We start from the raw sequence: 26,473 nt of genomic DNA, 5'->3' as shown, positions 1-26,473 counted from the left end.
GGAAGGGAATTCCTGGCTGAAGTGTGATTTGGAAAATCCCAGAGAGACCAGAATCTGATACCTGTTCCTGCCCCAGGTGTACCGCCTGGAGGACTCATGCTGCCTCTTCACCCTGCAAGGCCACTCAGGGGCCATCACGACTGTGTACATTGACCAGGTGAGGGCCATGGGCGGGGTGCAGGGGTACCAAGCCAGGCCCATGGCCCTTGTTTCTAACTCCTGGGAGCTGGTCCCCAAGGGCCTCTGTGAAGCAGAGTGAGGGTTCCCACCCACCAGGGCACTAAGCCACCCTTGTGGACAGAGGTGTTTCACCACAGTGACCAGCTCCCCTGTGCCTGTTCCCTTAGACCATGGTGCTGGCCAGTGGAGGACAAGATGGGGCCATCTGCCTGTGGGATGTGCTGACTGGCAGCCGGGTCAGCCACATGTTCGCTCACCGTGGGGATGTCACCTCCCTCACCTGTACCACCTCCTGCGTCATCAGCAGTGGCCTAGATGACCTCATCAGCATCTGGGACCGCAGCACAGGCATCAGGCTCTACTCCATTCAGCAGGTAGGCATGTTGGGGGCCACGGGATTCTCGGTGTTTTAGGGAAGGATTCAAGACACCAAGCCTGTCCTGTCCTTGCCTCCAGGACCTGGGCTGTGGTGCAAGCTTGGGTGTCATCTCAGACAACCTGCTGGTGACCGGCGGCCAGGGCTGTGTTTCCTTTTGGGACCTAAACTACGGGGACCTGTTACAGACAGTCTACCTGGGGAAGAACAGCGAGGCCCAGCCGGCCCGCCAGATCCTGGTGCTGGACAATGCTGCCATTGTCTGCAACTTTGGCAGCGAGCTCAGCCTAGTGTACGTGCCCTCTGTGCTGGAGAAGCTGGACTGAGGGTGGGCCTCCCTGCCCGTCTGGCTGGGGTGCTCTGTGGGGCAATGCGCTGGACCTGGACTGGGGGAAGAGCTGAATCTTTGGGAAGCTGCCTCTGAACTGTCCTGTCCTGCCTCGTGACTGTAATATTAAACTTTTTTTTAAAAATCACATCATCAGCCAGGGGCTTTGTGAGCCACTTGTGTCTTCCCCTGGATGAGCTCTGGCATCATTTACACCCTCCCGGTGCCTGAAGTGCAGCACTTGGTTAGACCGTTCTCAGCTCACAGCAGCTCCTGCCAGAAGCCATACAAGTCAGAGGAACAGTTTACAGGCTGGGGAAGTTTAGCAAGCCAGCTCTAGAGGCCTTCTTGCATAACCACTTCACAGGTGTGGAAACCAAGGTGACCCCCTCCACATCCACGCTTACTGAAGGTGGTGTTGCTGGGGCCCAGCCCCCCCCCACCTCCCGGGGAGCAGCGCTGAGCAAACACTGGCCACAGAACAGGTTTGTTTATTCAACAGCAAAGAGCTGAAAATGTCAGGTCCCACAAAGGAGCAGAACCTGACCCAAGACCCGTGATGCATCTCTACCCCATAGAGCTGTGGGCTGGGCCAGGCAGGGCTGAAGGCAGCAGGAATGGGAGTAAGACTAGGCCCCACCTCAAGAGGGGCAGACTGGCATGGGAGACAACATAGTGTAAGGACCAGGCAGGCAAACCCTGTTCAGGTCTTGTTGAGTGTCCAGAGTGGATCCAGAAGGCTGAGGGGGTCGTCAGTGGGCCGGGCAGCCCGCAGACCCTGCCCGTTATGGGCCTGCAGAAAGTTATGCTTGCTCATCCGCTGCTTTCCCCTCAAGGAGCTGTCCAGAGAGAAGGCCTCAGGAGTTAGGGAGGCCAGCAGCTCCAGCGAGGAGGAGGGGGGCCCCGGGCTGGGGACCTCAGGTACCGGCTGCTCCTCCTCAGGCGGGGGGGCCTCAGGCAGGGGTGAAGAGAGAGGGGGTGGGGAGGAGGATGGGAGCTGGGTGGACTCTGGGAGGCTGGGTGGCAGCAGGCCTGGGGGCTCTACAGGGCCTGGCAGGCCGGCAGCTGGGGAATCCAAGCCCCCGGGAGGCCGGATGCTGAGCTTGGCGATAGTGGCCTGGATGGAGCTGATGGGCACATCCCCACCGAGAACCAGGTCCTGGGAGTCCTGAGGAAGATGATTCTGAGGAGACAAGAGTGGGTGAAGACGGAGTCCACGAGGCAGTGTCAGTCCTAGCAGCCCCCAGGAGCTCCCTCCCTCACCTTCTGGGTGACACTGGCGCCAGCTGCGGGCTTGCACGGAAGGAGCACGCCGTGGCGCTGCAGGACCTGCTCCACGTGTTTCACCACCGCCTCATGGCAGAACCTGAGATGCAGCTGCAGGGGCGCATTGGGCCTGGTCAGCCGGGCAGGGCCCGTCACCCAGGATGGAGGGCCCATCCCAGCTCCCGCCCGGGCCCTCACCTTCTCCTGCAGCATGTGTTTCCTCTGCTGCCGCATGCGCCGCACCAGCTGAGGCAGCTCAGGGATCCCACTTCCAGCCTCCACCTCCTGCACAGCCGCGTAGAGCAGTGCGAAGGCTCCCGTGCGGCCCACCCCGGAGCTGCAGCAGGAAGGGGCTGTAAGGCCAGCCCAGGAGCCCCCAGAGGAGGGCCACTCGGGAGCTACCCACACCTACCTGCAGTGGACGACGACAGGCGTGTGCAGGGGGCGCTGATGCAGGTAATGAGCGTGCACCTCCTGGATGAAGTGCAGCAGGTTGCTGGGGCTGTCCGGCAGGCCTCTGCGGGGTGGGGCGGCATCTCTGAGCCAGACCTGATCCAAGGCTGCACCACCCTCCCAGCCCCCCAACCACCGCCCAGGGCAGCAGACGCACAACTCCGGCCATGTGGGGAAGTGGAGGTGCACGAGCGAGCGCTTGAGGCTCTGGTCCCGGAACTGCAGGCTCAGCACCCGTTCCACGTGGGTCTCGGTGGTGCGGACACTGCTCAGGGCCAAGCTCAGGGCACCGTGCACCATGGGCTGGCCCCTCTCGGTAGGGAAGTAGCGAGCCACCTTTTGCTGAAGGACAATCAGGGCAGTTAGGGCTGGTTGTCCAGTTTCCCTGCTGGGCACCCACCCAACCTCTCCCTCTCACCTTTTCCATCTCGGCCTCGGACACGAGCATCACAATGACTGACACTTTCTGCTCATGCACCATGAGCCAGAAGTCGGCAGCTGTGCCAGGCAGGGGGGCCTGGGTGGCCACCAAAGGTGGGCAGTACGGTGAGAGCCCCTCCACGCGGCTGGCGTTGATGTAGTCGTCCTTGCCCGAGCGCAGCACCACACGGTTGCTGTCGTAGGGCATGACGTCCTGGTGCCGGTTCTTCAGTGAGTAGCAGCGGGCGATGGCGATGGAACGGCCACGGGCATCGTGCTCCTGTGCGTCTTGCAGCTCCCGCCAGACAGCGTCCAGAGCCCCTGCATCGCCCAGCTGGCCCCGAAAGGCCTCCAGCTCCTGCTGCAACTGCTGCAGCCTCTCCGGGTGCTCGTAGGGGTCCTGCTCGATCAGCCGCAGGGCCTGTGGCCGCCGGCCCTCAGCCGCATCCACCTTAGTGGGCTGCAGCAGAGGCTGCCCACCCCCAGGAGGCTGAGCGCCTCCATGCTGACTCTCAGGGCTGGAGGAGAGCAGATCTGCACTCGCAGCACCTCGGCGCAGACACACGGCTGGCTCTGCTGCAGGGCGCCGAGGAAGTACGGGGCCAGGCCCCGGTGACGGGGCAGGTGAAGGCACCAGGTGGGGAGTGGGGGCGGGCTGGCTGGCAGGCGGAGGGCCTCGAATGGAAAGGGGGGGGCCCTGGGGGCCCAGGGGCCTGGGGGAAGGGGCAGGACCATATGCCAGGGTGGGATGGGGAGGCTGAGGGGGCCCAGGGCTGGGGAAAGGCAGCGCCCCTGAGTGGGGAGGCAGAGGGTCCTGAGAGGGGCCTGGGTAGAGCTGGGTGTGCAGGGTGGGTGGTGGCTGCCCCAGGACACCAGGCTGAGGGGCAAAGGGATAGGGGGTCTGTGGGGGTACCAGTCCTGGAGCCTGGGGCGGGAAGAGGTGCGGATGCTGGAGTGGAAGGGGCTGCTGGGGAGGCTGGGGCCCAAACACCGCTCGTGTGGGATGAGGCTGGGGCCCAGTCCTCGGGGCTGAAAAACCTGTGGGCATCCCAGGAGAAAAGTGGTGCTGGGCGGGGGGAACTGCGAGGGGTGGCTTGGCCCCCATCGGGTATGTGTAGGGCACGGGCAGCGGCTGGGGGGGCGGCCCCGGAAAGCGGGGCCGGGGAGGAGCAGGGGCAGGGTTTGGCCGTGGTGCTGTGTGGCTGGAGATGGGGGCCTGGACGCTATCTACTGTGGTGGTGGCTGGCCGAATCCCCACGGCCAACTCAGCACCCGAGAACTGGGGAGGTGGGGCTGAGGGCAGGCCTGCAGCCGGTGGGGTGGGCCCCACCCCCCCATAGGGACTGCTCAGCATGCCATGCTGCGGCGAAGATCGCGGCATGAGGCCCAGCTCTGGTGTGTAGGCCCCGGGTGTGTAGAGAGCAGGTCCAGGTGCCAGGGCCACCACAGGGTGCCCTAGGGCCTGGGGGGCCCTGGGCTGCAACATCTGGGCAGGGCCTGAGTAGGTACCAGGCGGCAAGGCACCTGAGAGATAGTGGGGTCCTGGGCCTGCAGAGCTGGGGAAGGGGCCAGGGGGGAAGTGGAGTGGGGCAGCCGCCCCCAGGAAGGTGTCGGGGGGCAGGCTGCGCAGCTCCTCAGGCAGGTCCCCTGCCTCCACTGCCTCGCCCTCCTCCCTGCGGGGCAGCAGCGGCTTTGGGGCTGTGGGCCGTGGCGGCGGCTTCTTCTTCAGCTCCCTGTAGGACGAGGTAGGGAAGAAGTGGAGCCACACAGCCCCTCAGCCCGACCTCGGTCTGGGGTGCAGCCGCACCCCAGCCCCAGGGCCACACTCACCTGTCCAGGAGCTGCTGGCGGGCTGCCTCGCGGGCCTGGCAGGTAGACTGTGCCCGTTCCAGGAGAGCGGCCACCTTGCTCTCCAGGTCTGCATAGAAGTCCTTGCCCTCCTGGGACTTCTTCATCAGGTCCTCGTAGGCTTCATAGGAGGCCACCAGGGTCTGCAGTGTGGAGTTCCACCTGGCGGGCAGAAGGGCCGGCAGGAGGTGAGTAACTGGAGCCCAGCTCTGGGCAGGACTGGGTAGAGGCACAGGGCCAGACACTAACTTTTGGTCCAGTTCACTGAGCACCCGCCGCACAGATGCGTACTGCACGTTGGCCTCTGTCAGTGCCCGGAGAATGTTGTCCTGGGCGGCCAGGTTCTGCTCTAGGTACACCCTCAGCTGGTCATACTTCTTCAGCTGCTCCTCAAACAGCTTCTGAGGGAGTGTGATGGGGGGTGGAGGACAGACACTCAGGGCCTCACCACCTAAGGGTGAAGCCTAGAGTCAGCCCCTGCACACTGCTCACCCAGCCCCACCTTTATCTCTGAATGGTCTGTGGTAACCAGTGACGCCGTGATGTCATCTTTCTGGATAAGCTCACGCAGCTGCTGCTCCAGGGACACACGCTGGTCCCGCATCTCCTGCACCTTGGCCAGGATGCGCTTCAGGTTCTGCAGCACTGCCTTGTCCTCTGGGAGCGGCAGTGGTCAGTGAGGCCAGAGAAAACCCCAGCACCAAGCCTCTCCCCATGGGGACAGGTAGGGGGCTCACCTGGGGTGAGGGCTGGCGTGGGCAGGGCGGCCCGGACCTGGTCCAGAGGACCACTGAGCAGGCGCAGGTTGCCAACATGCAGATTCATGGCGCGGTGCAGCTCACTGTTGGTGAAGGAGGCCTTCTCGTGGACCTCCATGTACTTGGCCCATTCTCGCCTCACCTCTACCAACTCGGCCTTGGAGACAGCCGTGCTGGCCCCTGCCTGGCTCACTGCCTCCTGCATCTTCTGTTCTAGCAGCTCATCCTCCTCCAGCAGGTCTCTGATGTCCTTCAGGGAGGCCTCCACATCCGTGAACACACCTGACAGCACTGGGGGCGTGTTTAGAGGAGGCGGGGTCAGCTCCTGTGGCAGGCAGACCAGGCACCCACTCTGGCCCATCCCCCAGGAGACAGAACTGCCCCCTCAGTCAGGCTTGCGTGCAGCCCAGTGCTGGCTGAGCAGTGCAGACAGAGGGCGCACAGGGTGCGGTGGTTCGCTGAAGTGTGCGGTGGGTGCTGTGATGGGTGCTGGGAGAGGTGAAAACCTCCATCCTCGGTCAACAAGGGACACAGAGAAGGCCGCAGCAGATGACTCCCACGTTCCCGCCCTCCACCTGCTTGCTTTTCCTCCTCACTCACCTTGCATGGACTGGACGAGGTTCCTGACAGTGTCGGGCCGGACACTGAGAGCCGCACACTTCTCCATAAGCTGGGGTGGGATGTGGCTGTAGGCATCAAGGTTGTCCACTGTCTCAGGATCCAGCTGCATTGAATCCATGAACTGGCTGTTGGGGGGCAACGGGACCAGGTGGGTGCTGGCTCAACCCCTCAGCTACACAAGGAGCCCACCAGGGCAAGCCCCCACCACGGAAGCAAGGTCTGAGGTCCTAACAGACAACAAATCAGCATCCCAACTGCCACCACAGAACATGCCCAGTGCACTGCTGGAAACAATGGGACATCCTCCTCTCAAAATGCGTGACTCTCAACTTACAAATCTAGCATACAAGACCCTGGGCAGGGAGGGCGCAGCCAGGAGGCCTGCTGGTGTCAACAGACCTTTCATTTACTCCTCTCCCTGTCGCAGGCAGCACTGGGGACCCCACAGAGGTCTGGTGTGTACCCTCCATGCCTCCCACCCCAGCCTTGCACTCACTCCAGGACCTCATTCTTGTCCTCAATCTTGGCCATCATCTCCCGAAGCAGCTTGGCCTTCTCCTCACTGCAGGAGAAGTGACAGCAATTTGCTGGAAGCCCATGTCTCTTTGAGGTATCCCAACCCAACCTGGGCTAATAGGGCCTGCCTGTCCCGCCCACCTGTACAGCGACGAGGCTTCATGGGCAGCCATGGGTACCAGTTTGGTGAAGATGTCAGGGCCCGTAACAGCTGGGTCTGTGGGGTTCACTGGTAAGGGCTTCACCAAGGGGGCACCTGGGAGGGGTGAGGAAGAATCGTAGAGACCAGGCCCACTCGAACCTCGACTGCCTCTCTTCTGTCCCATCTTCATCCCTACCCCAATCCTCGGCCTCCCCTCAGCTTCAGACCTTTTACAGGCTGAAGGGTGTCCAGTGCTGGGACAGCCTCGTGGTAGATGAAATCATTGTCCTTCTTCGCAGAATTGTATCTGGGGGTCAGGAGAAGGAGGAATGGGGAGTCTTGAGTGATCAGCAGGGATCCAGGACCTAGCCTCCCACGTGGGCCACTACTCTCTGGCCCTGGTGGCTTCCTCCCAACGATGCAGGCAAAAGGCCAAGACCCCTCCTAACAAGAAGGAACCAGAGCCACCCCGAGCCCCAGAAACTCACTTTCCCCCAATGACGTCCATAGTGAAGCGAAGTGCGTCTTGCACGGTGTCAGGCTGGCCCTGTAGGGTAGGGATGGGGGTGCTCAGTGCCAACCACAGCCAGTGCCAGGAGACCCCTCAGCCCCACCAGGCTTGCTCCTTGTTCTCTCAGGCTCCGAGGGGCAGCCAGGCTCTTCCTCATCTTTACCTTGGCCAGCTTGATGGCTTCATTGAGCTTGTCCAGGGCACTCTGGAAGTACGCGACCTGCGGGGGACAGAGACCAGTCCGTCCTTCCCTGCTTGGACCCTACTCTTTCCGCCACCCCAACCCCCACCGAGCCATCTGGCCATCAGGTGACCCATCAGAAGACAAGGAGCTGAGGAGGTAGCCACGCACCAGTCCAGCCAACAGCACCATGGTTAGCGTCTACCAGCTCCACCCCACAGCCTACATCTCCCACCAGCCATCCCCTAAGGGGAGCCTGCTGTGCCTCCTCCGTCCCCTGGGGATGAAGGCTGCACAAATGGGACAACACATGAGAAACACCAGGTCTACGGCGGGGGGCCGCCAGGGATGTGGGGGTGAGAGACAGAAGAAGGGTCCCCACAAGGATCTGACTAACAAGGCTGGGACCAGTCCAGAGTCCCCTCCTGGCCACGGCTCACTCACTCGCTCTCCGAACTTCTGCTGCTCCTCAGCCTGCTTCCCCATGTGCAACTGGGAAAGAAGAGACATCGCTACTTACTTCCTGGGCTATGGCAACTCAGCCCAGCCCAGCCCTGGTGGCCACGGTGCCCTCACATGAGCCACAGCCGCAAAGTAGTAGATCTTCATCTGTACCAGCTTCTTCCAGTCCTTCTGGATCCGGCCCAGCAGTGAGGCGGTATCAGGGTTCTCCAAGGCCCGGCACGCCTCCTTGTAGTAATCCACCACCTAGAAGCCAGGACAGGGCTATAAGTTGGGGATCGAGAGTAAACCAAAAGCCTGGCATCAGTCCCTTGAGGGCCACCGTCTATCCCTGTCCCTACCTGTGCACTGATGCGAGCCACCAGAAAGCTCTTCCTGTTGTCCAACATGGACTTCTCTAGAAGGCACTCCTGAGCCTGGCCCTGGAAGAGCAGATGGAGATGCACTCCATTCCTCAGCGGCACAGACCACACGGATGCCCTCTCCGTCCAGCCTCCCGCACTCCAAGCAGCACAGCCCTGCTCCTGATCCACCTGGGGCTCAAAAGGTCAAAGCCCAGGCCTCTGCTTGTCCCTCACTGCCATGTGCACAGGACCTCTAGGATCCAGCCCTAACCGTGCCCGCCCCTGGATTCAACTCGGCCCCAACAAGGGTGTCTCCTCACCAGCATGAGGTTGACATTGAGAGTGAGGATCTGCCGGCTCATGTCAACGCTGTAGGCATGAGGGAAGTGCTCACGCAGGTAGGCAAAGGCACCTGCTGCACACTGGAAGTGAGTGCAGGAGACCTTCATGCCCTGGGAGAGAACAGGGGAGGATGCCAGAAGCAGAGCCACAGAGCTTCCTGTGTCCGCTCCACGGGGCAGGATTCACACTCTGGAGGCTGACAACACTCAGCACCCCTCCCTGGTTCTGTCCTATGACCCACCCACTGCCCCTACCCTCCTCACCTCCTCAGACATGCGCTTGTCCATGGCCCCCAGCATGGAGTGCAGCGCTCCTGGGGAGGCACAGAACATGGGGTCAGGGCTAGCCTGGAGCTGCTGGTGTCACTCATGATCAGGACAACAGGGGTCTGAGAACTGGGGCAGTTGGTCCAAGGACACCAAAGCTGGAGTAAATGGGGTCTCAGTCTCTGGCTCTGCACCAGGCAGGGATTGGGTGGAAGGAAAGGGGCTCCTGCCTTCCACAGCCCTCAGCCTACAAGTCCAGTCTCAGAGCCTCAGGGATGCCTACACAGGACTCGGGGCTCCCCAGGCTGAGCCCTCAGGGTTGACGCAAGGCCAGTCTAGGCCAGCCTTGTTCTCCTCCTGCTGGAAGCAACCCAAGCCACAAGGGGGGCCGGGAGCTGTCCAGTCAGAAAAGAGAGGCCATCCCTCTGGGCCGGAGCACACAGTAGCAACACCATGTGGCAGCCAGCCTAGTAGAGCCTCTCCCCAGCAGGGTGGCTCCCTGTGGCCCAGAAGAGAGGCACCAGCAGAGCTGTGAGAAGGCAGTGGAGGGTCAGAATCCAGGTGTCTTCCTTCCATCAGCCCACTGCCCTTGTGGCCTCCTGCTGAGCTGAGATGGGGTGGGCAGGGCTGGGAGGTAGGGCCATGGGGAAGGGGTTAGGTAGCTCACCAAGGTTGTAGAGAATGCAGGCCTGCTCATACTTGATGTCTTCATGGGCCACAGATTTGCCTGAGAAGATCTCAGTCCTGTGGACAGGCCACCCCAGTCATCTCGAGGGAAGGAGCTGGTGAAGCGACCCGCCACCCCCAGTGCTGCGTCGGATGGGAGGGAGGCCTGGGGAGACCACACCAAGCCACTCCCCATGCTGTGTAGCAAGGAAAAGAAAGCGGGGTGGTGGGGAGAGGGGCATCCCCACCGCCCAGACACCCCTGGGCTGTCCCAGGCAACCTCCAGGCTCCCCCCAGCCCTGCCAGCTCTCACCAGGTGACAGAAACAGCAGCCTCCTGGCCTGAGCCCATGGGGACCCGACTCTGCAGGTAGTGGAGCTGGCCCAGGTACTTGCGGAGGACACTGCAGCCCTCAAAGTCCCGTGGGACACGAACAGCATTCTGGGGGACGGATGGGAGAAGCAGGCCTACTGTCATTTGGAGTAGAAGACAGGCAGGGCTGTCCACCCACAAATGCCCAGGAAATAATCAGAGCTGGGGGACTGCACAGTCTAAAGGACCCAAAGAAAGCCCACAGCTACCTGTAGTCATTCAACAACCATCCTACCAGCCGGGACTGTTGGACTGAATCAGTCCCACTTTTCCAGGAGGCAGTTTAAAACATGCATTAAAAATTTTAACGTACTTAATGTTTGACCCACAGTTCTGTATCTAAAAATATACAGTAAGAAATCCAGAAAAGCAAATGCTTGGATGAGCATGCAAGGATATTTATCACAACATTAACAGGGCCAAATACTGGATGCCACCAAAACTTCCATTAAAGAGGATTAAATAAATTACGTCAAGGCTACCCACAAAAGAGAATACTCTGCAGCCATGAAAACTGAAGACAAGGATCTCTACTGATATGTTAAGACGTCCATAACACATTTATTGTTGGGGGGAAAAAAGCATGTAACAGATAAGCAACATAATTTCATTTTTATAAAATCATATGGAAATTGATATCAACTAGATATATAAACAGAGAGAAAAAAATCTAGACAGTTAAGTGATTATCCCTGGATAGTTGGGTTTAAGTAATTTATCCTATACATGCATACAGAGACATATTTGATTCTTTATATTGCTTATGTATTCTTTTATACAAACAATTTTCAATTTTTATAGTAAGCAATAAAGCTAGTCCCATTTGGGGAAAAAACAAAACAAAGTGAACCCTCTGCTCAAACAAACGGAAGAACAGACAGTATACCCTCCAAGAAGCAGGTGCACAAAGAGTGGAGGGGCTTGAATCGCTGTGCATACCCTAACCCCACCTGCTGGAGGGACCAGAGAGCCCCACACCAGGGTTCCAGCAGCTGAAGGGCCCAGTAGAGAGCTGCTGGGCACCAGCTAGAAGAAATCCTCTAGGGGACTTCCCTGGTGGTGCAGTGGTTCAGACTCCGCACTCCCAATGCAGGGGTGGGAGGCACAGGTTCGATCCCTGGTGGGGGAACTAAGATCCTGCATGCTGCACAGCACACTGTCCCCCACCCCAAAAAAAAAAAAAAGAAAAAGAAATCCTCTAGGACAAGACACTCCAGAGCTGGGCTCTTAGCCTTCTGTCTGGGATGCTCAGAAGGGACGCAGATACCCTGTGGGACATCAGAGGAGGAAGAGTCCAGCACCAGTCCACTCAACACCACTTCCCAGCAGTGTCTTGGGGGACCATCTCCCCTCTGGGCCTCAGTCTCCTCTTTCAACAGGAATGCTAAGCTCCCTCTCTGCCCTCTAGAATGCCCAGTGCAAGGATAAGGCGTGTCACAGCCCCTCTCTGTCAGTTTTATTCCCTGTGATCACAGAACCAAAAATTTATTCCAGAGTAACTGAAAAGTCTTCTTAAAGAATTACTTCAGGGCTTCCCTGGTGGCGCACTGGTTAAGAATCTGCCTGCCAATGCAGGGGACACGGGTTCGAGCCCTGGTCTGGGAAGATCCCACATGCCGCGGAGCAACTAAGCCCGTGCACCACAACTACTGAGCCTGCACTCTAGAGCCCACGAGCCACAACTACTGAGCCACGTGCCACAACTACTGAAGCCCACGCACCTAGAGCCCAGGCTCTGCAACAAGAGAAGCCACCGCAACGAGAAGCCCGCACACCGCAACGAAGAGTAGCCCCCACTCACCGCAACTAGAGAAAGCCAGCGTGCAGCAACGAAGACGCAACTCAGCCAAAAATTAAATATAAAAATAGATAAATAAAATTTTAAAAAAAAATTACTTCAGGCCCAGTTTTACAGATGAGGAAACTGAGGCCCAGATCAGGAAAAGAGAACTGCCTACATTTCCAGATTATATCCACCTTCCATTTCCACTGCAAATCAATGAGTTATGGTAAAAGGTTAACTTGACTTATGCTGTCTCTGCTTTCTACATCTCTGTGCTTTCATAAATTTCCTGTAATTCACTAAAAACTGGACCAGTGTTCTAAAACTTCTGTAATAGTTCATTTAGTTACTCTATTTTATTTTCACTTTATACACTGCTGAATCTGGGAGTTTTCTTGATCTGATAATTTTTTTTTCACTGAAATAATTATTATCAGCCTTCTACGTAAGAAAGTTTGTTCTGTGGTTTCACTGAAGAAACACTGATCTAGTCCAACTCCCACACTCTTTCAATGAGTAACTCAAGCCCCAGGAAGGGGAAAGTGACTATCCTGATGTCCTACTGTGAGCTGTCTGTGCTGGGAATAGCCTCAGATCTGGAGCATTCTTGGGGTTGGCTCTCTCCAGCCCACTGCTCTGTGCAGGCTGCCTGCCCTACACCATAAAGGATCTGCCTCAGGAGAGGCTTTGGAGCTGGGTGACAATGCTCCCTTGAGGGTGTTTTGTGTGCATGTGCACCTGTGTGCACAAAACAGTGGTAGTCTGAGGGGTTAAGATTATCTCAGTTTTCAAACTCTTCAAACAAAATCTTTTTTAAAATTTAATTTATAAGGAGTATTCTGGGAAGGTAGCAGAGTAGGAAGCACCAGAAATCCGTCTCCCCACATAGACAACAAATGCACTAGCAGAATCTGTCTGATATAACTGTTCTGGAACTCCTGGAGTCTACTGAGGACTTGCAAACGTGCAGAGGAATGTTTAGATAAATTTTGGTGAATTTCAGCCCTTAGCACAATAGCAGCTACCCAGTGCCCATCCCTGTGCAGGCAGCCTTGCATGTGTTCCTGGAGCAGCTTGCACACACAGCCTGTGGGAGCCAGGGTGGGCAATGAGGACGCTGTCCTCCAAATATCAGGGATCTGCTCTGATCAGGGCTGATCGCCCTGCTTCTGATCTCAGAGGTGCAAAGAGGAGGCGGACACTGTTGTTGCACCGCCCCCTCTGGCTGAAGTGACTTCAAGGGGATTTAAAGCACCAGTGCTTCTCCCCACTCATCCTTTCATTTTTCTCTTTTTCTCCTTTTGGGAGCCAGATATTGAGGACTATTGGATTCAAAAGCAACCACATATTCAGAGGAAGTTAGAAAGTCATCATGCACACCCAGGGGAAGGCAAAGGCTCAGAAAAGACCTGAGAAGACTTTAAGTTCACACCTCAGACTGATTCTTGGTACAGAGACAGCCTACAACACTCCAAACAGACAAACAAACAGCAAACCCTGGGGAAAGGGGAGATTCTGATTTCCAGAGTCACCACATCATTAGATTCAAATGTCCGGTTTTCAACAACAACAAAAATACAAGACATATAAAGAAATAGGAAAATATGACTCATTCAAAGGGACAAAAACAAAAAAAAACAAGAAAAAAACAAAAAACTGTTCCTGAAAAAGATGTGATGACAGCTCTACTAGATAAAAACTTTAAAGCAACTGTCTTAGGGGCTTCCCTGGTGGCGCAGTAGTTGGGACTCTGCCTGCCAGTGAAGGGGACACGGGTTCGAACCCTGGTCTGGGAGGATCTCACATGCCGCGGAGCGGCTGGGCCCGTGAGCCACAACTGCTGAGCCTGCGCGTCTGGAGCCTGTGCTCCACAACAAGAGAGGCCGCGACAGTGAGAGGCCTGCGCGCCGCGATGAAGAGTGGCCCCCGCTTGCCGCAACTAGAGAAAGCCCTTGCACAAAAACGAAGACCCAACACAGCCAAAAAAATAAATAAGTAAATTAATTAATTAATAATTTAAAAAAAAAGAATTATACTATTAAAAAAAAACTGTCTTAAAGATACTCAAAGAATTAAAGGAAGATGTGGAAAAAGTCAAGAAAATGACATAGGGAACAAAATGGAAATATCAACGAGACAGAAAACTTAAAAAGAAACCAAAAAGAAATTCTGAAGCTGAAAAGTACAGTAACTGAGTTGAAAAATTCACTAGAGTGATTCAAAGGCAGATTTGAGTAGGTAGATGAAACCATCAGTGAAATCAAAGCTATAACAATTGAGGGGACTTCCCTAGTGGTCCAGTGGGTAAGACTCCATGCTCTCAATGCTGGGGGCCTGGGTTTGATCCCTGGTCAGGGAACTAGATTCTGCATGCAAGCCACAACTAAGAGTTCACATGTCACAACTAAGAAGTCCACATGCCGCAACTAAGAGTTCGCATGCCGCAACTAATAAGTCTGCATGCCACAATAAAGATCCCACATGCCACAACTAAGACCTGGCACAGCCTAAATAAATAAATAAATATTAAAAACAAAAGTCTAGGACAACTGAAATTGTCAAGTCTAAGGAACAGAAAGAAAAATTATTGACGTGAACAGAGCCTAAGGGACCTGTGAGACACCATCAAACAGATCAACATACACATTGTGGAAGTCGCAGAAGAAGAGAGAGAGAAAGGGGCAGAGAGAATATGTGAAGAAATAATGGCAAAAAAATTTCCAAATTTGACTAAAGACATGAATATAAACATCCAAGAAGCTTAATGAACTTCAAGTAAAATTAACTCAAGAGACCCACACCAAGAAAAATTATAATCAAACTGTTGAAAGACACAGAGAACATGGAAAGCAGCACAAGAGAAGTGACTCATCAAATACAAGGAATCCTCAATGGGATTATCAGCAGGTTTCTCATCAGAAGCTTTGGAGAACTGAAGGCAGTAGGTTGATATATTCCAAGTGCTAAAAGAAAAACACTGTCAACCAAAAATCCTATATCTGACAAAACTGAGGAGAAATCTTTCAAAACTGAGGAGAAATCAAGACATTCCCAGCTAAACAAAAACTGAGGGAATTCACCACCACCAGATCTGCCCTGCAAGAAATGCTAAAAGGAGTCCTATAGACTGAAATGAAAGGACACTTGATAGTAACTTGAAGCCATATGAAGAAATAAAGATCCCAGTAAAGGTACACTGTACATGGGCAATTATATAAGCTAATATTATTATAACACTGGTGTGTGACTCCACCTTTTATTTTCTACATAAGAGACTAATAGTTTTTAAAAATTCAATTTACACACAGTAGTCTTTAAAGAATATATCTTTAGCATATATAAACATACGAATTAATTATACCTGCTTTGGGGGGAAGATACAATCTCCTACACTTTGAAATTATAAATAAAAATTTTATTTAAATCCTCTTTTGTTATTCAAATAGAAACAGTTGTTCTTAACTACTTTCAAACAGAGTAGCAAATGAGATAATTCACCTGACAATTTTTTCTTCCTCTTAAGAACGGTGTCACCTTCTTTAAAAGGCAGGTAAGTACCTCTACTTCAACATAATAAAGGCTATATATGAAAAGCCCTTAGCTAACATCATACTAAGTTAGTAAAAGACTGAAAACTTTTCCTCTCACACAAGAAACAAGACGACAAGGATGCCCACATCAACCACTTGTATTATCACAGTACTGGAAGTTCCAGCCAGAGCAATCAGGCAAGAAAAAGAAATAAAAGGCATCCACATTAGAAAGGAAAAAGCAAAATTATCTCTTTTCACAGACATGAACTCATATGTAAAAATACCCTTAGAGACTGCACCCAAAAAATCTGTTAGAATTAATGAATTCAGTGAAGTTGCAGGATACAGAATCAATACACAAAAATCAGTTGTTTCTAAACAATCACAATTAAAGAAAAAATTTTTTTGAATTTCAATTCCAATAGCATCAAAAAGAATAAATTATTTAGAAGTAAAATTAACCAAGAAGGCCAAAGACTTGCGTAGAGAAAACTACAAAACTTTGCTGAAAGAAATTAAAGACATAAATAAATGGAAAGACACCTGATACTCATGTATTAAAAGACTTAATATTGTTAAGGTGGCAAGCCTCCCTAAAGTGATACAGTGTTTGGATTTTACTTTTTTATGGATTCAGTGTAATCCACATCAAAATCCCAATGGCATTTTTTGAGAAATAGAAAAATCCATCCTAAAAATTCATATGGAATCTCAAGGGACCCCCCCTCCAAATAGCCAAAACAATCTTGAAAAAGAAGAACAAAATTGGAGATCCCACAATTCCTCATTTCAAAACCTATTACAAACCTATAATAATCAAAACAGTTTGGTACTGGCATAAAGACATATGGACCAATGGAGTAAAAGAGAGTGCCCAGAAATAAACCCTCAAATATATGGTGTTATGGACTGAATAATGCCCCCCCTCACCAATTCATACTAAAGTCCTAACTCCCAGTATCTCCAAATGTGACTGTATTTTAGGAGATAGAGCCTTAAAGAGGTAATTACAGTGAAATGAGATCCTAGAGGTAGGCCCTAATCCAATATGACTGTTGTCCTTCTACAGACATACATAGAGGGACAACCATGTGAAGATACAGGGAGAAGATGGTCATCCACAAGTCAAAGAAAGAATCCTTTGAAGAAGTCAGCTTTGCCAACACCTTGATCTCAGACTACTAGCCTCTACAACTGTGAGAAAATAAATTTCTGTTGTTTAAGCCAGCAGTCTGGGGTACTTGGTTATGGCAGCCAGAGCAAACTAATACACACAGTGAAATGATTTTTGACAGGGGTGCCATTCAATGGGGGACAGTCTTTTCAATTTATGGTGCTGGGAAAACTAAATATCTACATGCAGAAGAGTGAAGCTGGAACCTTACTTTACACCATTTACAAAAATAAACTCAAAATGGAGCAAAGACCTAAATAGAAGAGCTGAAACTATAAAACTCTTAGAAGAAACAACAGGGAAAATCTTCGTGGCACTGAATTTGGCAATGATTTCTTGGATGTGACTTGAAGAGCATAAGCAACAAAAGAACAAATTGTAAACTAGACTACATCAAAATTTAAAACTTCTGAGCATCAAAAGGACACAACCAACAAAGTGAAAAGGCAACCCATGGAATGGAAGAAAATATCTGCAAATCATGTATCTGATAAGTGGTTAATATCCAGAATATATGAAGACCTCCTACAACTTAACAACAGAAACTCGATTCAAAAATGTATAAAGGGGACTTCCATGGTGGCACAGTGGTTAAGGTGGCACATTGTCTGCCTGCCAATGCAGGGGACACGGGTTCGATCCCTGGTCTGGGAAGATCCCACATGCCGCAGAGCAACCAAGCCCGTGCGCCACAACTACAGAGCCTTTGCTCTAGAGCCCGAGAGCTACAACTACTGAGCCCACGTGCCACAACTACTGAAGCCCACGCGTCTGGAGCCCATGTTCCGCCAACAAGAGAAGCCACTGCAATGAGAAGCCCGCGCACCACAACGAAGAGTAGCCCCCACTCACCACAACTAGAGAAAGTCCACGCACAGCAACGAAGACCCAACACAGCCAAAAAAAAAATGGATAAAGGGGATCGGAATCAAGATGGTGGAGTAGTAGGACATGGAACTTAACTCTTCACACAAATACATCAAGAATACATTTACAGGGCTTCCCTGGTGGCGCAGTGGTTGAGAATCTGCCTGCCAATGCAGGGGACACGGGTTCGAGCCCTGGTCTGGGAAGATCCCACATGCCATGGAGCAACTGGGCCCGTGAGCCACAATTACTGAGCCTGCGCGTCTGGAGCCTGTGCTCCGCAACAAGAGAGGCCGCGATGGTGAGAGGCCCGCGCACTGCGATGAAGAGTGGTCCCCACTTGCCACAACTAGAGAAAGCCCTCGCACAGAAACGAAGACCCAACACAGTCATAAATAAATAAATAAAGAAAGAAAGAAAGAACGTGAATTTCTTTAAAAAAAAAAAAAAAAGAATACATTTACAGATGGAACAATTCTCACACAACACCTACTGAACACTAGCAGAAGTCCTCAAACACCTGAAAGGACAAGAAAGATCGCCATGTAACTGAGTAAGACAAAAGGAAAAAAAAATAAAGAGGAAGCAGATGGGTCCTGTGCCCCTAGGAGGGAGGTGAAGGAGAGAGGTTCCCATACCCTGGGAAGTCCCCTCACCAGTGGAAAGATCAGCAGGGACAGAAAAGAAGTTTCCAAGGCTCACAGAGAGCAACAACCAGTTAGTGGCAGGCAGGACAGCCAGAGATTACACAGATGGGCCGTGCCACTGCCCTGTGCATCCCAGCCTTAGAAGCACCTTTGCTGGTATGGGCAGGGGCTGGATGCTGAAACGTGGGGTTTAGAGGACAGACCTGGGGAGAGGACTGCTGTTGGCTGCATGGAGACAGCCTAAAGGGGCTGGAGTGTGGGGCACAGCGACCAGGAGTGTTCATGGAAGAAGCCCAGGCTGCCACAGAAGCAAAGTGCCATTGTTAAGTGGCGCAGGAAGGGAGAGGTGGGGCCACCATTGCAGCCTCGTTCCCCACCCACCGGCTCCTACCTCCATGGGCTCCGGCCGCTGCCCCAGCTCCCTTCTGCCTGGGCAGGCCCGTGCACTCCAGCTGCCACCTCGGTTCCCTCCCACCCTGGGCAGGCTCACACGTTCTAGCCACTGCTTCAGCAGCCCTGGGTGCAGACACCAGTGGGTTGCCCACACACAGAGGTGGGGCTGAAATCACAGCTGAGCCCCAGGGGCCGTGTGACTTAGGAAGCAAAGCTGAAATCTCTCCCTGTGGCTGAACGAACCGCAGAATTACACCTCCGCTGCCAGCTTTGTAAATTCAGTGCCTGCAGAACATCCGAACAGAAAACTGGTGCTCCCATAGCTGGGACAGGTCTGGCCTTAGCAGCTGTGGGCATTGTGGGCGTGTACACCAGGAGGCTGGGCCGAGCCAGGGTCTGAGCTGCCTCCACAGCACCCACAGCAGGTCCAGGTGCACGACTACTGCAGTCTTGGGACCTGACTTCTGTGGATCTGCACTGGTGGCATTGTGAAAACAAAGCCTGAGAGGTACCAGGGTGCACTGCCAGCATACCTATGGTTGAGGTGGGGCTGAGGGCAGTGCCAATAACAGTGTACTCTGAGAGTCTGCACAATAGGTGAAAGGTGACACAACGGAGCACACTCACAGGTGAACAGCTCAGGAGGAGGAGGAGTACTCAATGGCTCCTCTCCCAGTGGGAGCACCCCAATCCAACCTACCTCGCACCACATACCAGAAATGCAACTCAGAAACGGATCTGGGGGCTTCTACTCCAACAACTGGGGAGCACACCCTGCCCTGGACAAGGCAGTGAAAACCACAGAGCAAAGAGGAGGCCCTGCTCAATATCCAGTGCTGGCTCTGGTCAGCATATCAGTCACACCTCCTATTAAGGGGATGGTAGCCAGCATACAGTGAGGAAAGAGGTGGCAGGCATCCATACTAAAAACAGCCCTCACACCCAAAAATATTAAACCCACAGACTACACAGGGATGTTTCCACATAAAAATAGCCCTCCAAGACCACAGTAGATAATTGTTTCTCCTCAACTCATACAGCAAGAGAAATATAAGTAAAATGAAGCAAAGGAACCATTCCCAATTAAAAGATCAAGAGAATACCCCTGAAAGAACAAACAATGAAACAGACCTCTTCAGTCTAATAGACACCAAGTTCAAAAAGGAGATAATGAGGGACTTCTCTGGTGGCGCAGTACTTAAGAATCCGCCTGCCAATGCAGGGGACACAGGGAAAATTCCACATGCCGCAGAGCAGCTAAGCCCGTGCACCACAACTACCGAGCCCGCGTGCCACAGCTGCTGAAGCTCATGCAACTAAAGCCCATGCTCTGCAACAAGAGAAGCCACTGCAATGAGAAGCCCGCACACCGCAACGAAGAGTAGCCCCCACTCGCCATAACTAGAGAAAGCCCGCACAGCAACGAAGACCCAATGCAGCCAAAACTAAATAAACAAAAATAAAAAAGGAGATAATGAAAATACTGAAGGAACTGAGAAAGGATTGACAGAAATGCAGACTACTGTAAAAAGGAACTAGAAATTATGAGGAGCCTTCAGAAAAATTAGTGAATTCATTTGAAGAGACAAAAGCTGGACTAAAGGCTATGAACAGAGGAATGAATAATGCAGAAGAACAAATAAGTGATCTAGAAGACAGAATAATGGAAATCACCCAATTACAACAGCAGACAGAAACCCAAATGACAATAAATGAAAGCAATATGAGACCTATGGGATAACATAAACTGGGCCAATCTATGCATAATAGGGATTCCAGAAGGAGAAGAAAGAGAAAAAGGTAATGAAACTGTATTTGAAGAAATTATGGCTGAAAACTTCCCAAACCTAGAGAAGGAAACATATCCAGATACAGGAAGCACAGAGGGTCCTGAATAAGATAAACCTAAACAGACCTACACAAGACATACTAAAAAAAGTTAAAGAGAGGACTCTAAAGGCAGCAAGAGAAAAAGAATTAATTACAAGGGAACAACCATAAGGTTATCAGCTGATTTCTCTACAGAAATGCTGCAGGCCAGAAGGGAGTGGCAAGATATATTCAAAGTCCCAAAAGGGAAAAATCTGCAACCCAGGATACTCTACCCAGCAAGATTATCATTTAGAATAGAAAAAGAGATAAAGAATTTCTCAGATAGCAAAAACTAAAAGAATACAGCAATACTAAACCTATCCTAAAAGAAATATTGAAAGGTCTTATCTAAGTAGAAAAGTTGAGGGAATTCCCTGGAAGTCCAGTGGTTAGGACTCTGTGCTGCCACTGCAGGGGGCCTGGGTTTGATCTAGGGTCAGGAAAGTAAGATCCCACAGGCTGCATGGCACAGCCAAAGAATAAATAAATAACAAAAGCAGTAAGAATCTATAGGAAAGAGAAAATCATAATTGGAAAGTAAATCACTTAAACAAGAAAGTACACAGATTTTTAAAATAATAAAAAAACTTTTGTGAAAGCAATGATAACCACAATGAATGGCAAAAGGATAAACATAAAGATGCAAAAGAGGACATCAAAATCATTAAATGTGGGAGAGGAGAGTAAGAAAATGTAGATTTTTTTTTTCTAGAAGGTGTTTGAGCCTATTGGACTACCAGTCTAAAGCAAGTAGATATAGGAAGGAGTTAACATACTTGAAAAACAGAGCAACCACATACAACAGATTCACAAAAAAAGAAAAAGAAGAGAAGATAAGCATAATACAAAAGAAAATCATCAAACCACAAAAGGAAAAAGAAAAAGAAAGGGACAAAGAAGAAATATAAAATCAATGGGAGTGCTTGCTTCGGCAACACATATACTAAAATTGGAACAATACAGAGAAGATTAGCATGGCCCCTGTGCAAGGATGACACGCAAATTCATGAAGCGTTCTATATTTTTTTGATGCAGCCACTATGGAGAACAGTATGGAGGGGTTCCTTAAAAAACTAAAAATAGAACTACCATAAGACCCAGCAATCCCACTACTGGGCATATATCCTGAGAAAACCATAATTCAAAAAGAGTCATGTACCACAATGTTCACTGCAGCTTTATTTACAATAGCCAGGACATGGAAGCAACCTAAGTGTCCATCAACAGATGAATGGATAAAGAAGATGTGGCACATATATACAATGGAATATTATTCAGCCGTAAAAAGAAATGAAATTGAGTTATTTGCAGTGAGGTGATGGACCTAGAGTCTGTCATACAGAGTGAAGCAAATCAGAAAGAGAAAAACAAATACCATATGCTAACACATATATATGGAATTAAAAAAAAAAGTTATGAAGAACCTAGGGGCAGGACAGGAATAAAGACGCAGACGTAGAGAATGGACTTGAGGACACGGGGAGGAGGAAGGGTAAGTTGGGACGAAGTGAGAGAGTGGCATGGACTTATATATACCACCAAATGTAAAATAGATAGCTAGTGGGAAGCAGCTGCAGAGCACAGGGAGATCAGCTCGGTGCTTTGTGACCACCTAGATGGGGGGATAGGGAGAGTGGGAAGGAGATGCAAGAGGGAGGAGATATGAGGATATATGTATATGTATAGCTGATTTACTTTGTTATAAAGCAGAAACTAACACACCATTGTAAAGCAATTACACTCCAATAAAGATGTAAAAAAAATAATAATAATAAAAATAGAAATGAAAAAACAAAATAAAATCAACAGGAAGACAAGGTTTAAAATGGCAATAAATACATACCTATCAATAATTACCTTAAATGTCAATGGACTAAATGCTCCAATCAAAAGATACAGAGTGGCAGACTGGATTAAAAAAATAAGAGCCTACAATATGCTGCCTACAAGAGACCCACTTTGAGGCAAAGGACACACATAGATTAAAAGTGAGGGGATGGAAAAAGATATTTCATGCAAACGGAAATGACAAGAAGGCAGGGGTCACACATATCAGACAAAATAGACTTTAAAACAAAGGTTATAAAGAAAGATAAAGAAGGACACTGTAGGGCTTCCCTGGTGGCGCAGTGGTTGAGAGTCTGCCTGCCAATGCAGGGGACACGGGTTCGAGCCCTGGTCTGGGAAGATCCCACACGCTGCGGAGCAACAAAGCCCGTGAGCCACAACTACTGAGCCAGCGTGTCTGGAGCCTGTGCTCCACAACAAGAGCGGGCGCAACAGTGAGAGGCCCGTGCACCGCGATGAAGAGTGGCCCCTGCTCGCTGCAACTAGAGAAAGCCCTCACACAGAAACGAAGACCTAACACAGCCAAAAATAAATAAATTAATTAATTAAAAAAAAAAAAGGACACTGTACAATGATAAAAAGATCAACACATGGAAAGGATGTTCCACTTGTCAACATATATGCACCCAACATAGAAACACCCAAATAAATAAAACAAATACTAACAGACATAAAGGGAGAAACTGACAAGAATACATTAACAGTAGGAGACTTTAATACCCCACTCACATCAATGGACAGACCTTTGAGACAGAAAATCAATAAGGCAACAAAGATCCTAAATAATACAATAGAAAAGTTAAACTTAATTGATATCTTCAGGACATTACATCCAAAAAAAAACAGAATACACATTCTTTTCAAGTGCACATGGAACATTCTCTAGGACTGACCACACGCTAGGGCACAAAACAAGCCTCAACAAATTTAATAGTATAGAAATTATTTCAAGCATCTTTTCTGACCACAACAGCATGAAACTAGAAATCAACCACAGAGAAAGAAACAAGAAAAAACCAAGTACAAGGAGACTAAACAACATACTACTAAAAAAACCAATGGGTCAACAAGAAAAATCAAAGAAATTAAAAAATACCTTGAGGCAAATGACAATGAAAACACAACCATAAATATCTCTGGGATGCAGGAAAAGCAGTTCTTAGAGGGAAGTTCATAGCAATACAGGCCTTCCTTAAGAAACAGGAAAAATCTCAAATAAACAACCTAGCCCACCACCTAAAAGAATTAGAAAAAGAAGTACAAACAAAACCAAAAGTCAGCAGAAGGAAGGAGATAATAAAGATCAGAGAGGAAATAAATAAAATAGAGATGAAAAAAACAAGACAAAAAAAATCAATAAAACCAAGAGCTGGTTTTTTGAAAGGGTAAACAAAATTGACAAACCTCTAGCCAGGTTCACCAAGAAGAAAAGAGAGAAGACACAAACAAAATAAGAAATGAAAGAGGAGAAATCACAACAGATACTGCAGAAATACAAAAAACCATAAGAGAATACTATGAATAATTATAGGCCAATGAACTTGACAACCTCAAAGAAATGGACAATTTCTAGAAACACACAGCCCATCAAAACTGAATGAATAAGAAATAGATAACTTGAATAGACCAATCACTAGAAATTAAACAGAATGTGTAATTTAAAAAACCTCCATACAAACAGAAGTCCAAGACCAGATGGCTTCACTGGGGAACTTTACTAAACATACAAAGAACTTATACCAATCCTTCCCAAACTCTTCCAAAAGACTGAAGAGGAAGGAACACTCCCAATAACATGCTATGAAGCCACCATCACCCTGATACCAAAACCAAAGACACTACCAAAAAAGAAAATTACAGGTCAATATCTTTGATGAATATAGACACAAAAATTCTCAAACCGAATCCAACAATACATAAAAAAGGTCATACACCACGACCAAGTTGGATTCATCCCAGGGTCACAAGGATGGTTCAACATACACAAGTCAATCAATGTGATACACCACATTAACAAAAGAAAGGACAGAAACCAGGACTTCCCTGGTGGCCCAGTGGTTAAGACTCTATGCTTCCACTGCAGGGGGCATGGGTACAATCCCTGATCAGGGAACTAAGATCCCACATGCCACATGGCGTGGCCAAAAAAAAACGGGGGGGGGGGGTGAGGGGCAGAAATGACAGAAGCTACATGATCATCTCAACAGATACAGAAAAAGAATTTTATAAAATTCAACATCCATTCATGATAAAAACCCTTACAAAAGTGAGTATAGAGGGAACATATCTCAACATAATAAAAGCTATTTATGGACTTCCCTCGTGGTGCAGTGGTTAAGAATCCGCCTGCCAAAGCAGGGAACACAAGTTTGAACCCTGGTCCTGGAAGATCCCACATGCCACAGAGCAACTAAGCCTATGTGCCACAACTACTGAGCCTCGCTCTAGAGCCCGCGAGCCACAACTACTGAAACCATGTGCCACAACTACTGAAGCCTGAGGGCCCAGAGCCCGTGCTCTGCAACAAGAGAAGCCACCGCAATGAGAAGCCCGCTTGCCGCAACTAGAGAAAGCCGGTGTGCAGCAATGAAGACCCAATGCAGCCAAAAACAAAAAATAAATAAATTTATTTAAAAAAAAAAAAACACCTCATGGTAACCGCAAACTGAAAATCTATAATGATACACACACACAAAGAAAGAAAAAGGAATCCAAACAAAACACTACAGTCAGTCATCAAATCACAAGAGAAGAGAACAAAAGGGTAGAAAAAAGACTTACAAAAACAAATCCAAGGGGCTTCCCTGGTGGCACAGTGGTTAAGAATCCGCCTGCTAATGCAGGGGACACGGTTTCGAGCCCTGGCCTGGGAAGATCCCACATGCCATGGAGTAACTAAGCCCGTCTGCCACAACTACTGGGCCTGAGCTCTAGAGCCCACAAGCCACAACTACTGAGCCCATGTGCCACAACTACTGAGGCCTGCGTGCTTAGAGCCCGTGCTCTGCAACAAGAGGAGCCATGACGATGAGAAGCCCACGCACAGCAATGAAGAGTAGCCCCCGCTCACCACAACTAGAGAAAACCCGCACACAGCAACGAAGACCTAACACAGCCAAAAATAAATTAAAAAAAAAAAAAAAATCCAAAACAATTAACAAAATGGCAATAAGAACATACATATTGATAATTACCTTAAACATAAACAGATTAAATGCTCCAACCAAAAGACACAGACTGGCTGAATGGATACAAAAACAAGACCCATTTATATGCTGTCTACAAGAGACCCACTTCAGATCTAGGGACACATACAGACTGAAAGTGATGGGATAGAAAAAGGTATTCCATGCAAATGGAAATCAAAAGAAAGCTGGAGTAGCAATACAATAAGTCTCCTACATAAAACCTTCAAGTTGCGAACTTTCAAAGATGTGAACGTGCATCCTCATGTCTAATCATGTAAGTCAGTTCATGTGTCTGGCATACATTGTCACGTGCATGCATCCTCTACGAGTGGCTGTGTTTTTGTGTACTTTACGGTACAGTACTGTATAAAGCACAGTAGTATAGTATCTTTATTTCAAGCCCAGGATGTCCAGAAGCAAGCATAAATGCAGCGGTGGTGTACCTGGTATAGTACTACCCAAACATCACTGGAACATTTTTTTCAAGAGGGTAGATGGAATTGAATCCAGCAAGGAACCAGAACCTGTGCCATCAACTTCAGGCATGAGTGAAACTGCAGCTTGCCCTCCATCTCCTATTGCTGACGATCCATCAGCTCTACCATCTCCCACCTCCTCTCCCTCCTTCAGTCAGTAACTCTTATTGCCTGTTCACTCAATGCCAGCCCCTGTATGCAGTTGCTGTACTGTATTACTATACTTTTCAAGGTACTATATTGTAAGATTAAAAATGTTTTCTTTATTTTTTGTGGGTTTTTTTTAATGTATTATTTGTGTGAAAATTATTATAAACCTAATACAGTACAGTACTATATAGCTGACTGTGTTAGTTGGGTACCTAGGCTAACTCTGTTGGACTTACAAACAAAACTGGACTCACGAACGCACTCTTGGAACAGAACTCGTTCATATGTAGGGAACTTACTATACTCATATCAGATAAAATAGACTTTAAAATAAAGAGTGTTACAAGAGGGGCTTCCCTGGTGGCGCAGTGGTTAAGAATCTGCCTGCCAATGCAGGGGACATGGGTTCAAGCCCTGGTCTGGGAAGATCCCACATGCCGCAGAGCAACTAAGCCCGTGCACCACAACTACTGAGCCTGTGCTCTAGAGC

General features: G+C 49.9%; 2 protein-coding genes and 1 non-coding gene across 7 annotated transcripts in view; 2 read left to right on the top strand and 1 right to left on the bottom strand.

Moving 5' to 3' along the window:
• SCAP (SREBF chaperone) overlaps positions 1–1,032 on the top strand; it is an 84,427-nt gene extending 83,395 nt beyond the window's left edge. For all 3 annotated transcript variants that reach the window (XM_059939485.1, XM_059939486.1, XM_059939484.1), the window contains exons 21-23: positions 77–157; positions 348–554; positions 637–1,032. In XM_059939485.1, the coding sequence (XP_059795468.1) occupies positions 77–157; positions 348–554; positions 637–882 (534 nt within the window). In that variant the 3' untranslated portion in view covers positions 883–1,032. The remainder of the gene's footprint in view (positions 1–76; positions 158–347; positions 555–636) is intronic.
• Positions 1,033–1,359: 327 nt separating this feature from the next.
• The window catches only part of PTPN23 (protein tyrosine phosphatase non-receptor type 23), a 40,338-nt gene continuing 15,224 nt past the window's right edge, over positions 1,360–26,473 (bottom strand). For all 3 annotated transcript variants that reach the window (XM_059939481.1, XM_059939482.1, XM_059939483.1), the window contains exons 3-25: positions 9,994–10,121; positions 9,682–9,758; positions 9,012–9,061; positions 8,727–8,858; positions 8,404–8,484; positions 8,177–8,308; positions 8,045–8,092; positions 7,583–7,639; positions 7,397–7,455; positions 7,136–7,215; positions 6,908–7,022; positions 6,747–6,812; positions 6,230–6,375; positions 5,609–5,920; positions 5,374–5,528; positions 5,121–5,272; positions 4,854–5,033; positions 3,022–4,756; positions 2,761–2,945; positions 2,563–2,667; positions 2,349–2,487; positions 2,148–2,261; positions 1,360–2,067 (exon numbers count right to left, since the gene is read on the bottom strand). In XM_059939481.1, coding sequence (XP_059795464.1) covers positions 1,588–2,067; positions 2,148–2,261; positions 2,349–2,487; positions 2,563–2,667; positions 2,761–2,945; positions 3,022–4,756; positions 4,854–5,033; positions 5,121–5,272; positions 5,374–5,528; positions 5,609–5,920; positions 6,230–6,375; positions 6,747–6,812; positions 6,908–7,022; positions 7,136–7,215; positions 7,397–7,455; positions 7,583–7,639; positions 8,045–8,092; positions 8,177–8,308; positions 8,404–8,484; positions 8,727–8,858; positions 9,012–9,061; positions 9,682–9,758; positions 9,994–10,121 — 4,728 coding nt within the window. In that variant the 3' untranslated portion in view covers positions 1,360–1,587. The remainder of the gene's footprint in view (positions 2,068–2,147; positions 2,262–2,348; positions 2,488–2,562; positions 2,668–2,760; positions 2,946–3,021; positions 4,757–4,853; positions 5,034–5,120; positions 5,273–5,373; positions 5,529–5,608; positions 5,921–6,229; positions 6,376–6,746; positions 6,813–6,907; positions 7,023–7,135; positions 7,216–7,396; positions 7,456–7,582; positions 7,640–8,044; positions 8,093–8,176; positions 8,309–8,403; positions 8,485–8,726; positions 8,859–9,011; positions 9,062–9,681; positions 9,759–9,993; positions 10,122–26,473) is intronic.
• Positions 21,241–21,347, top strand: LOC132375520 (U6 spliceosomal RNA). The gene has a single exon (XR_009506064.1). It is a non-coding gene; the product is annotated as a U6 spliceosomal RNA (small nuclear RNA).

Source organism: Balaenoptera ricei, chromosome 11 (genome assembly GCF_028023285.1).
Source record: "Balaenoptera ricei isolate mBalRic1 chromosome 11, mBalRic1.hap2, whole genome shotgun sequence".
Lineage (NCBI taxonomy): Eukaryota > Metazoa > Chordata > Mammalia > Artiodactyla > Balaenopteridae > Balaenoptera > Balaenoptera ricei.
This window is presented reverse-complemented; position numbering and strand designations above follow the sequence as displayed.